The sequence below is a fragment of the Cyrtonyx montezumae genome, unplaced genomic scaffold (genome assembly GCF_038088225.1).
Source record: "Cyrtonyx montezumae isolate F1298 unplaced genomic scaffold, pur_monq_1.0 scaffold_37, whole genome shotgun sequence".
In the NCBI taxonomy this organism is placed as follows: Eukaryota; Metazoa; Chordata; class Aves; order Galliformes; family Odontophoridae; genus Cyrtonyx; species Cyrtonyx montezumae.
This window is the reverse complement of record NW_027072042.1, coordinates 459,201-472,064: the sequence shown is the minus strand read 5'-3', so window position 1 is coordinate 472,064 and position 12,864 is coordinate 459,201. Positions and strand designations below refer to the sequence as shown.

General features: G+C 49.0%; 1 protein-coding gene across 3 annotated transcripts in view; it reads right to left on the bottom strand.

The window, feature by feature from the left end:
• Window positions 1-12,637, bottom strand: part of RAB6A (RAB6A, member RAS oncogene family) — a 52,939-nt gene extending 40,302 nt beyond the window's left edge. For all 3 annotated transcript variants that reach the window (XM_065745797.1, XM_065745794.1, XM_065745796.1), the window contains exon 1: window positions 12,515-12,637. In XM_065745797.1, coding sequence (XP_065601869.1) covers window positions 12,515-12,584 — 70 coding nt within the window. In that variant the 5' untranslated portion in view covers window positions 12,585-12,637. The remainder of the gene's footprint in view (window positions 1-12,514) is intronic.
• Between the last annotated feature and the right edge of the window lie 227 nt (window positions 12,638-12,864).

Genomic DNA, 12,864 nt, shown 5'->3' with positions numbered 1-12,864 from the left:
TATAAACCACCTACAGCAGCACCGTAACACTACCCCAGTACAGCTGCAGGTAAGTAGGGATGGAATTCACCAGCACTGACGTGAGCTCTTGTCCGAGCTGGTTGCCCACAGCTCCCACTGTAGCACTGGTATCCATTTCAGGAAAGACGAAGGGATGGCTCTGGAGCAGCTCTACATGAAAGCTATTTTAATCTTGCCCTGAAATACAGAGCATAAATGGACCTGATCTCCACAGGACATCAGCCAGCACTCCTCCTGTTGAGCCCCACCCTCACTGCTTATGCTATAGCTGCCCTACATACTTCAAATTATCCATCACTTACACTGCGTTTCTCTGCTCCAAAGCATCAGAACAGGATCTGATTTTCTGTTTTTAGTAAAACACAGAAGAACTCCTCCACTTCAAACCTGTCCAGCCTTTGAGGGGCTCCAGCTCCGTATCAGACAAAATCAATCTCCTCCTCTTCCCTGCTCAGCACATCCATAGTACAGTACGGATCCTCACCTCATAGAGCCAACAGGAGAGCATCTCAGCAAAGCCTGTAATCGAGGAGCGCAGCACAGACCTGGGGAGTATTCTCTTTGTCAGCTAAAAGAACCACCTGAATTATTAATCTCTGTAAAGTGTTACTGAAAGTGTTCTAATAATTTACTCCCCAACAGCTGGAAGGATTCAATGCATTGCAGATCTACTTCTTATGCTGCGTTCCTTCATACATTATACATATAATGGCATACAGAAGTCAAACAAAAGCACTCCCTGAATCTCCAGCTTAGGTGTTCCAGTACTGGGAAGTTTCTCTGCATTTTGCACCTCCTGTAAGCTCCATCCTGGCTCCAACCCAAAGCTGCCCTCTTCCCCACCCCTCACTGCCATATGCTCACCCTCAGAGTGAATGCATCTCCATGCTCTAACACCCACACAAGGGCTCCAGAGCAGCACAGCTAACTCCTAACGTGGCCTTAACAAAAAACTGTTCTGTTCCCATCATCTCTAAGGAGCCAGACTGGCTGCTGTGAAAGGAATAAGCAACTCTCCCAAGAACAGCCCAGCCCTGTCTCTGCCCTGTTGGGGGAAACACAGGGAAGAAGTTAAACTTCTGCAAACAAAAGCAGTTAAATGTGCATCGTGAACCCAAATTACCTTTCCAGTATCATTTGATGCCTGGCAGTGTGGTTCAGCTCCTTTACCTCCATATGATGCCTTCCTAATGAAAACCTGCTCAGTGCAGGTCACTACAAACACAGCCTTAGGACATCTGTCACCACTACATCTGGCATCGTGTTTGACCATTATTTGCTCTCGCCCTTCAGCCCACTGAATTTCATTTCGGTTCCTCAGGGGCACAGTTCCCTGACACCATATTTCTACAATGCCTGAGCACAGCTGGATCCCTTCCTCGTAAATCCTCTGCTTTCCAGCACTGGTGGTGCACACAGAGCTCCTTCAGCCCAGCTGCAAAGTAGGCAAACCCGGACAGACAGCACCATCCTTCCTGCCCAAAGCTATTTGTGTCAACAGGAAGTCTGACAGAGAAATCAGGGCTACGGAGCATGCAGTCCGTGTCCACTTCAAATGTTTAGCTTCCAATTTCCCTCCTAGACAAGTACACAGCGTACTACTTCCACCCTTATCCTGTTTCCAGGTAATCACATCCCAGTATGCAGCATGCAAGGCTTTCCATAGCTGCTGACAGCAACATCAGGATGGCAATACTCTCAGGCTGCATAAAGGAGGAGATGAAACAGGCAGCCACCTGAGCATGCATTGCTGGAGTGAAGCACATCATTCCTACTCCTTTCAGCACTAAACTATTTCTACACAAGCTAAACCGGCACATGCTGTCACCCGAATGCAGCTGCCACCTCTCTGCCCTCCATGCTGAAAGCAACACAATATAAATTATCACCACCTTCCTAAACTTGTTTGCCCTTGAAAAAGAGAGAACACAAACCAAAAAGCCTTTCCATGTTTTGGAGCAACCAACTGAAGAAATTTCAGGTGACCTACTAGCATGCTAGAGATTACTTACTGGTGACTTCTCACCCCTCCATTCTTTAACTAACACATGGAAAACAAGCGAGCAGTTCCTCCTGTGGATCTCTTCTCTTGTGACTACCTACCCTACACCCACCTGAAGAAAATTCTGCCCTCTCACTGCAGAAACTTCTGTCTGAAGCAAGGAAGGAGTAAAGAGAACAGAATGAGCTTCCATTGAACGATTTGACATCGTGAGGGACATGGTTTAGGGAGAACTATTGATGGACGGTTGGACTGGATGACCTTGGAGCACTTCTCCAACCTTGGTGATCCTGTGATTCTATGATTGCTTCCTCCTACGTATCTTCATCTCATCCCCAGAACCCGCAGCTCTTGGATAACTCTGGAGGAACTGAGACCTGAGCTCTGCTCTTCATAAACGACAGCAGAACAGCTTCCACAAGCGCTCTTCTTCCAAACTCATTCTTCAGAGGGATGCAAGTGAGCATCTCCTTCAGAACAAAGCTCAAGCCAAGTCTTAGAATGATCCTGATTTAAGGTCAGCGCAGTCTGGCTTCTAAGGAGGCAGCTCATGAGGAGAAAAAAAACACAGAGAACATTCTGTGCGCTTTCATTAAGCACTGCTCACCACAAAACACAGTGGGATCCAGGCAGCGTCTGCTGATCCAAGCTGACAAGGATGGATGTGGAGAACACCTGGGGACTGGTGCAAAAATAGCTGGGGATGTACACCATCCTCTGCACAACAGCACGCTTCGGTTAGCCTGCATGATGCAATTCCACAGCGACACAAGGGAAAAAAGAGAGGACACGAGAACAGATTACAGCACATTTATTAACACACTGTACAAGAGCTGCACAGGACCCCGCTTTTCAGCACCAAAACCACACCACAACTTATTTTTTAGCAACAGAAACCAAACTCCAGAGCAGCACGGCTTACGAAACCACACCACATGTTTCTCCTTCCCAGCTCTGACCCTAAACCATACCATCATTCAGGGTGGAAAAGCCCTCCAAGATCCCCCCAACACAACACCAGCCCACACCACTGTGCCCATATCCCCACACCTCCCCCACTGCTCCCTGGGCAGTCCATTCCACAGCATTGGCACTCTTTAAAGGAGAGAAATAATCTCATCCTGCAGTATTTTTCATGTAGTAATGCTAAATTCCTCCATACAATAAGGACACAAACGGGTTAAGTGCCTGTAAAACAAATCTTTACTCTCTGAAGTACAGAGAAAAGAATCATTTCCAACTCTAGACGCTTTAGTCTAACACACACAATGTCTTCAGGCTGTAGGCTGTCACACACACAAATCCAGCTTCAAGCACCCCATGAGGATCTCCAGGAGTCTCAAATACATAGCACAGAAAACACAGCTCACGTTTGTTTGCCATTGACATGCATAAAAGATGTCCACCAAGTCCAGCAGGCACTACACGATGAGGGTTTGTCATCTTCTGCCATTCTGTGGCTGATGGGACAAAGGGACACGGCCTCAAGTTGCACCAGGGGAGGTTTAGGTTGGAGATCAGGAAAAGGTCGTTAAGCACTGGAACAGGCTCCTCAGGGAGGGGGTGGAGTCACCAGCCCTGAAGGTGCTTAAAATCCATCTGATGTGGTGCTCAGGGACATGATTTAGTGGTAGGGCTATCAGAGGATATCAGAGGATATCAGGACTATCAGAGTTAGGGCAGCGTGGTTAGGTTGAGGTTGGACTTGATCTTGAAAGTCCTTTCCAACCTGAGCAATTCTGTGGTTGCAGTAGGGAATCATCTACTGAGAACAAAGCAGCTTTGAGATTCAGTGTAAAAGCAAACTCTCAAGTCAGGTATTCTAGGTGAGAATTCTTGGGAAGCATCAGATCAGTGAGAGCACAGAGCTGCTCCGAAAGTCCTTGAAAACACTTCATGCAGGGCACTTCTTCTCCTGCCCCATTTTCCAAAAGGTGCAGCTGGAAAGGTTTGCTGTGACCAAGCCCACAAAGCCACCTGCAGCCAAGGGAACGTGGCTCCCTCACCTCTTGGGCTGCAGGGCTCTGCCCTGGGGCAAACTGGAAAAGAGGAGGTTTGACTGAACCCGAAATCAAGCACTCAGAGACAAGCCTCAAATCCCCAACTCACCCTTAGCAGTGCAAGCCACGAGCTGTCTGTAATGACCATTTAAAATATCAACCACACAATTCCATAGGGAAATTCTCCTCCAGTGGTCAGGGCTTACTGTAGGGAATGAGGTAGTAACCAGCACAAGGCTCCTCCCAAACTGAATACACTGTCTGTAGTTTAATGATCTGGTGGAAAAGCTGACTATTTCACAGAAGAAAATTCCTTTGTGGAACTTTACTTAAGTAAAACTGTAGAATTCCTAAGGCCACAGCTGCATCAACAGTAAATTACTTTTGTAATTTTGTAATTAACAGTAAATTACTTGCTTCCACACTTCCAGAAGACATAAATAAACAGATGGAACCACTCTTGAACAGAAAAAGGGGGAAACAATTAAGCACAAACCAGCAGATGATGACTACACTGGGATACTTTATGTGAGGAAAGCTTTTTCCTGTCCTGCTATTATGCTACAGCATCCAAATAAAGCGGTGAAGGCGATGGGATGCAGCCTGCCTGCTGCCATACAGCTCCAGGGAAATCTCCTATGCCCTCCTCCAAATCACACTGAGGTTTTTGAGGTTTTAAGGCAACCAAAACTAAAGGGGAGACTACGGTCATAGAGTTAACTGTGTGGATAAAAGCCACTGCAATGACTGCTTAGCCCCCAAAAATATACATATAAATCATAGAGGAAAAAGTTGGCAGAACAGAAAGAATAGGAACATAATTATGAAATGAATAAATAAAAGACTGATACAAAAGGGGGAGCTGAGAAGGTATGATAAAAACTTATGCTGGGGTTGGGAACGGGGCTGGAAGAGACCCAGCACACCAAGGCCTTGCTATAAAGGCCTTCTGAGGACAGCAGGAAAGGCAAAACAGCTCAGGATTGCTTCCAGATGGCCAAACTCAAACCTTCCTCAGCCATTTGAAGCTGAGCCTCTTGCTGCGCTCACCTGCCACGCTGAGAGGATCTCCTATAGCTTCATCCAAGCAAGCACGAGAAGCTCTGCTTCAGTGCAGCCACTCCAGCTTTGATGCAGACGTGAAGAGGTGTGCAGCCATTTTGAGCGAGCCAAGGACACAGTACTCAACAACTGCTTCAGGAGCAAATGGATCCATTTAAAACCAGAACAAAAACATATCAGGTAATAGAAGCAATGAAAATGAGGTGGTGGAGCTCTAGCACGAGGACCTGCCTACTCCTGCATACAGAAGTCAAGAAGAGGTCACAACTTCCTTTGAAGAAGATAATGTAGCACAGTATTTTGCTGCCAATTAATACTGTTACATGAAAGTGAAGCCCCGTTCATCTACCTTCACAATACTGCCTGCGCCCATCAGGAAACATTACCTGCAGCTCCAGCTGCTTTTACAAAAGAAAGTGTTCTCCACTTACCTGCATTTCTGATCGAACACCCTCTCTCTCCTGGCTCTGAGCTCACTCTGCTCCCACCGAAACGCATCGATCTCTGCATGCACACTCCACTTCTGCTGGCAGCACTTCCCATGAACACCTTTCTCTCCATTTCCTCTACCACCTCACGCATCTACTGGATGATTTAATCACCCATCTAGTTCACATTCCACTGTCAGGCTGTAAATAACAATCCTCCCAGCCCACCAAGCCACCGCTGGTAGACGTGGACTGACTCGGACATCAGCACGTATTTCCTGCTCCCAGAGAAGACAGTGCCTCCATTAATACAGATGAAGTGCCCAGCCCTTCAAGCTGGGAGGAAACCTCAGCAGTGAAGTTAGTGCAATGCTGCCTGCCTACTTCTGTGGGGACAGCTCCAGGCTCTCCACAGGGCCCAGCTCTCAGCCCATTACACAAAATCATTCTCCCTAACTCCTGCAGCTACTTGGTCCCCTTGGCAGAGACAAAACTCACAGGAGCACTGTCAGTCCTGCACCAGATGCTGCTTGGAGCCAGGCCAGCAAAACCTCACCCTTTGCTGGCCCCTCTCCTTTTAGTACCCATCTATCCTAGATTCAATTTCCCTTCCCTTTGCGTTGCACATATCAAGAGCATTAAGAAAATGAATTGGCTGTAACTCAAACCTAGAGAGAGGCAAGTACAGGAAGCGTAACAGGAAGCATTTAGAGGAATGGAATAAATGGACCTCTGCATTAATTACAGGAATGGTGGAGCAGGGTTTGTTTGCTGCAGCAATTGCTGATTGCTCTCCCAGAAGCACATCACCAAATAACATCACTTGGCAGGATAGAAGGGATTCACGGGTACAGTCCCAAACATCTACAGTACAAAAGGTTAAGGAGTTAACAACAGGAGATGTGAGACACAGCAAGTGAAAGTTAGGGGTTCACCAGGTTCACCTGCAGGTTTACCCTGGTGCAGTCAGATCTGGGCATGTCTGAAGACAAAACAGCAAACCGCTCACCATAGCTGCTCCGGTATTTCTTCCAGAGCCTTCCAGTTCCAGCCAAATATGCTTCAGATTTAAAGCAAAGCCTTAATGCTGTGTGTTGATGACACCTACACATGTCTAGATGAGAGAACACTACGAGCCTGCAAACCCCAGAATAGCTGAGTGGCATCTCCAGGGATACTGGCATCTAGTCAAGACAAGGAAGTGCCTCCAGTACACCCCAACTCCCTGTAATGAAATGGGCACTGAATAAAGGAATATGTGCATCAGCACCCACCTGTACTTCACCAGGTGCCTGCACTCCAGAGGGGAGCCAGAGCCACACAGGAGCACCTCCAGAAACCCACTGGGTCTGGTGGCTGCACAGCAGTGGCACTGCCACTGGCCTTCATGATGGGATTAATGGAAAATCTTCCAACATGGCCAAGAAATGCCCTAAGAGAAGGACTACTGAGCACATTTTCATTTCAAATGGTTCTTATCACTGTCAAACCTTCAGGATTTTGCCTCTGGCTTTGTTAAAATGATTCAGAACTCAAACCTCAGGCAATTAAGCAACTACAGCAGACAGCATCCCACCAGGCGTGCCAGGGGTCAGAGAGGCCTTCTCAAAGCACATAGCCACACACTGATATCTCACAGCTCTGACTCGCTGTGGTGTAACAGCAGTCCAGCAGAACGAGCATGCTAACCGGGAACAAAAAAGGAAAGTTACACCCTTGTTCTATAAAGTCGAGTTAAACAAATGCCACAATTGAGCTCTCCAGGTGAATAAGGATTTCATTCCCAACTTGAGCACGGGGCTTTGTCAAGCAGAGCCAACAGGAGGCAGCTCCAGGACTCCGTGGCACTGCAATCAGGTCCTCGTACCCAATGGCAGGTTTAACAGGAATGCTTTCTGATCACATCAACCTGCATGCCACATCAGGAGCAGGTCTGCCAGTCCGGGTGCTGCTCTGCATTGACAGCTGGTTATCTTCCCAAGCTGTTACCTTTACCAGCCCACAGCTGATGTCTGCATCAGAAGGATCTCCACCTCTTTGCATGAAGTTTGATATTTTCTAAGTGTAACACACGTACACATGCTCACAACTTACTGAATCACCACTCAGTTCACAACATGAAAACCACTTTGGATTCAGTTTGATGCAAGATTCACTTCCCAGAGGAAGCATTCTTCCTCCACGACGCACCGAGCTCCATCTGGGTTAAGAGTTCAATCCAAATGAAGTGCACCCAAAACAATCTTTAACATTACTTGAATACTCTAAAACACATTTAGCCCATTCAGCTTCAAACATAAAAGAAAATGTCTGATATGATGTGACTGATTTCACTGTTTGCTGCCCCTGGGTCCTTCAAGTGTATCAGAAGCCAGATGAGTTTATTCTGTGCTAAGAATCCATTCAGCTTTCTAACTGCGTGCAAGCTCAATACAGAAATAAAAGAAAAGAAGATGCAAAACATTCTACTTTCACCACCCATCCCTACTTCGACTGCTGCTCATTTACTCAGGCACTGCTTCCATCCAAACACATCAAACTCATCATCATTCTGATTGTATCAGCAGCAGTGACTTCAGTTTTGTACTACCCTGTTCCAACCTAGAAGGGATGTGAGAGCTCCTGCAGCCTGCCTGCCCAAGGCTCCATTCCTTGCAGCTCTCAGGACTCAACAGGAGACTTCCAGGGGCTGTCACAGAGAAGTCTTAGGGCATTCACATCAAGGCAGCACAGTCTGAGCTGTGTTTCAGTGCACTGAGAGAAAGCCTGCTTGTTTTGGTTGGTCAATTTTTTTGTTTTGCTAAATCAGCAGCATATGCAATAGGTGCTTGCACACACATGATGAGACAAAAGCCTCTGCACAACTGAATTAATCCTGTGCTAACTAGGAAGGCAACTACTTCTTCATAATACTGTCTAGAAAGGTGGGGTTTTTTACAGACTGGTGAAACCATGCCTGAGAACTGCAAGCACTGGCACTTTCCAACGGGTAGACCTGCTCATGGCGGCAGGCCTTGGCTGAGGTCCTCCTGCTTTGCTTCCTCTGTTAGCATCACGTACATCTTTAGCCTCACAGAACCTGGATCTAGTTCCAGGTCTCACCAGATCATCTGCTGCAGACCAAAATCCATTATTTTGTATCGAGGAGATAAGAAGATCCAAGCTCCTCAGATGCAGATAGAAAAACATAGCAAAGCACCAACATGCAGCTGTCCTTCCTTGGAAAGAAAATCCAGCTTCTCCAGAGGCCTCCACAGACAGGAACCAGAAGGCACCACAGGGAATCCCAGGCCTGTTTCCATGCCTGCCATGCTCCTTGCAGACACTGTTAGAAGTGCTAGTTCACAAGTGCCAACAGAAGACCAAGCACCTGAAGACACGGCCACAAGGAAACCAATGCACCAGGAAAACAACAGGAGAATGGGTAAGATAATAACTCCTGGGAGCTCGCAAAGCAGAGTACTCCTTAAGAAGATGAGGATTTGAAGCTGCAGAGGGATGGCAGCCTACACAGACAGCAGTCAGTGCCAGGTGAACCCCTCACTCACAAACCACCCCCTGTCCTCCTAAGCAGATGGTTGGACTGGAAGATCTGGGAGGGCTTTTCCAACCTTGGTGGTGCTGCAATCCTGTGACATGGCGTCCAGCAGCACAGCTCAAGAGGGGTTTCCAAACAATTACACTCCACAGGTTATTGCATTGCACTTAGCAGCATTTTCAGCACTAAAACCTTGGCTCCTGATAAAAATCACTAATTGGTTCTAATTGTTGCTTCTTTTTTTTTTTAATATATCTTACACAACACATTAAGAGACATCAGGTGCTCATTTTGCTTTCTGTACGTATCACTGCCCTTCTGACCCATGCAATGGAAGAATATTTCTGTGACAGAGCCCCAGCATTCCGCCCTGCCCACTCCAAAATGGACATAAGCAGACACATCCATATGCCAGACACAACTAAAGATGCTCCACTTGATCATGTGCCATACTTACTGTGAGCCACCCCAGCACAGGTGACGTATGCACTAACTGATGTGACCCAGAAATCCAAATTTTTTCCAACTTGAGGCATTAGGACTGATGAAAGCCACCTGATAAAACAAGATCAAAGGCAGCAGGAAGCATGCCATTTTTCTTTTATATACAATAGCTTTATCTAATCCCCCAGCACAGAGCTCTCTGCCTTTTCAGTAAAGATTAGCATATTTAAAACTACTAAACTCCATAATCTCTTATCATTGAGAAATGTAATTCAATTAAGGGAAGTGCTGGTGAAGCTGCCTTCTTGCTACCCGACGCTGCACCCTTGCACTTCAAGTTGGGGGAAAAAGAAACGAGACAGAGAAGGAAAGAGAAGCTTCTTTGAGCTGGACACGGATTACATTGCAGGCTCGTGATGAACCCACACAGCCTGCTGCAAGAGCTGAGGCTTCACCGATGCGGAGTGAGCACTGCTACAGAGAGGCAATGACTTGCAGTAAATCCTGGAAGGAGCTGCCAGTGACCTTCTGTGGCTGCACCAGCGACGAGCACGGAGCCGCAGCGGGGTGTCAGCTTCCTCGAGATGGCACAGGGGGTGGAGGAAGCAGGCACGGGAGATGGAAAGGCTTTGGAAATTGGGGAGCAGGAGAAAGGCCTTGAGAAAAAATACGGACCAGCTTCTTAGTGTGGAGAATGTGCAGCTGGAGGCAAGCAGCACTACCAGGAAGAATCACTGCAGTCCACACGGCTGCCTTAGGAAGGAGGCGTAGAGCTACCACAATATGGCTGAGGACAGCAGCACAGACCTGCCTGCATCCACAGCAACCTCAGTGCCACATACAGCATCTCAAATCACCCTTACGTGGCAAGATACCATCTCTGGCCACACAACCCCACTTCAGGGCTGCAAAGCCTGCACAGCAATGAATTTCTTAACCAAAACATACTTCTTCATTGAAGAGACCGCATGCAATCAGGGCTGATGGTCTGAGCTCAGCTCGCTGTGGCTACTGAGCCTGCTACTGCCGCGTCGCAGCCCTCCGTAACGTTTTGTTTGCCACAGTGAAGCCCCTGCATGTAAATGAAACAGAAGCATCCAGCATCCCCACGAGCAGCAGGAGGTGAGCTTTGATTATGGCCTTCCTACAGGGCAGGCAACCTTTCAGCTAAACAGGAAGCGAGCACACTAATCCACCACGACAGTTGTAGAAAAACATACTCCAATTTATGAAACTCGCTGTTGTAAATACATATAAATAGATTTCTCCTTCACCTTCAAAATGGAAAATGCTGAAGGGAGGCACACAGATGCAGAACCCACTGAAACTCCCTTTGCAGGATGAGAGATGCTTTCTGTATTATCGCCGCGCTAACGAAGAACGTTATGAGGATGTGGATTCTTCCAGTTGCGTGTAATGGGAGAATCACAGAACTGCAGGGCTTGGAGGGGACCTCTGGACATCACCCAGCCCAACCCCCTGCTAAAGCAGGCTCCCTACAGAGGGTTTATGAGCTATTCATGCTTCAGCCACTATAAAAAAACACACAGAAATCCACAACCACAGCAGCATCTATAGGGACTGAGCCCCAGAATACAAAAAGTCAATTCCCCACCACACACAGAGCCACCTGGGTGCAGCACAGCCAGGGAGCCATGGCTCAGGAGCTGAGACAAAGGCAGGTCCGAGCCTCAGCACAGCTGCCAGTGGCACTGAGCACTTTGTTAAAGCCCCAAGGCATCTGCAAGCCAGTCACAACAGCAGGGCTGGGCTATTATAGCCATGAAATACACATTTCTCTACATTTTAGGCCATTATTTAAAGTCTTCTATACTAGACAGATGATTAGCTGAGGGGGGGGAAAAAAAGTCAGACTAGAGGAAGAGGGTACCTAAAGACATCTGCTTGAACAGAGAGATGGAAAATCCACATGTGAATCAAAAGCTGCTGAGATTTAAGGTCTGCATGGGGGCTCCCACCTCCCACAGATCCTTAATTATAAGTCAGAAATACAGTAAAACAAAGCACTGGCTGCACACTCGCTTCATCTCACGTTCATATATAGCTGAAGGATAAAAAGCAGTCAAAAAAACAGAGGGGAAAAAAAAGACCAGACAGCATCTGCACAACCCTCCTCCAAAAGCTTCCTAAGATGGCTGGCCAAACAGCACCCCAGCGAGCAGACCAGCTGACTTTCCCAAAAAGAAATACCCAAGTTGGAGCTGAATTGATAAGGGGAAGAGGAGACGATTCGACACATAGCAATAATTTAAATGGGACGGACAAAAGGAGGCGGCCCGCGGGAGGGGGCAGGGAGTGGACGGGCGTTGGGGTCTCTCCAAGTGTGGGTAAATGTGCTGTCAGAGCAGCCCCAAACCCGAGCTGGGGGCTGCGAATCTGAGCACGTGAGAGAGGCAGCAGCCAGGAGCAAAGCGTTTGGGGGATGGGGTGGGGAGGGGGGGATGAGAAGATAAAAAAGCCCAACGAAACACGATGACGTGTTTCATCATCTGCTGCCACACTGAGAGCAAAGGTGGATCCCGCACCCCGCGTCCGCAGCACAGCGCGGGGCCCTCCCTGCGGAGGGCAGAGGGTCGGGCCCTAAAAGCAAAAGGAAAACCTCCCACGGGTGGGACCGTTCAGAGCCTTTCCCACGTTACACTGAACACATAAACCGTTCTCCTCCTCCAGAAACGCTCCAACACGGGAACGACGCTCCGGACGGCGACAAAGCACCAGCACTGCGTCCAATGAATCAGCAGCCGCCTCGGGAGGTGGCTTTTGGCGTTGAAATCGGCACAAAACAGAACACAAATTCGCCCCCCCCCCTCCCCCAATCCCCGCGGTACCCGAGCCCCTCCAAGAGCCGGGGCAGCCCCCGGGGCGCGGTTCTCCTCACAAAGGCCCCGTTTTCCCCTCGAGGCGGAGGGGGGGAGGGGCGGGGGGGGGGTCTCATCCCCTGATGCCGGCGGTGGGGGGAGGGGTAGGGGGGCACGGGCCGGGCCGGGCGGTGACTCACCGCTCTGCTCGCCCAGGAACACCAGCTTGAATTTCCGCAGCGGGTTGCCGAAGTCCCCGCCCGCCGACATGATGGCACCGCCGCCTCTCTGCTCGCTCTTCTGTCTCTCTCTCTCTCTCTGCTCCGCGCACACGGGACCCCGAGGTTTGCCCCTCTCGTTTATTCTTTCCCTTCACCTCTCCTCTTCAGGCTGCAGGTGCAGGGCCCGTGGGACCGCTCCCCGGCCGGGCTCGGGGAGGTGTACGGGGACGGTTCGCGCCGCTGCCGCTCCCCTCAGGGCCGGGCTCCGGGCTCCGCACCGCGCCGCCTCGCACCGCCGCCGGTCCCGCCCCGCCCCTGCGCATGCGCGA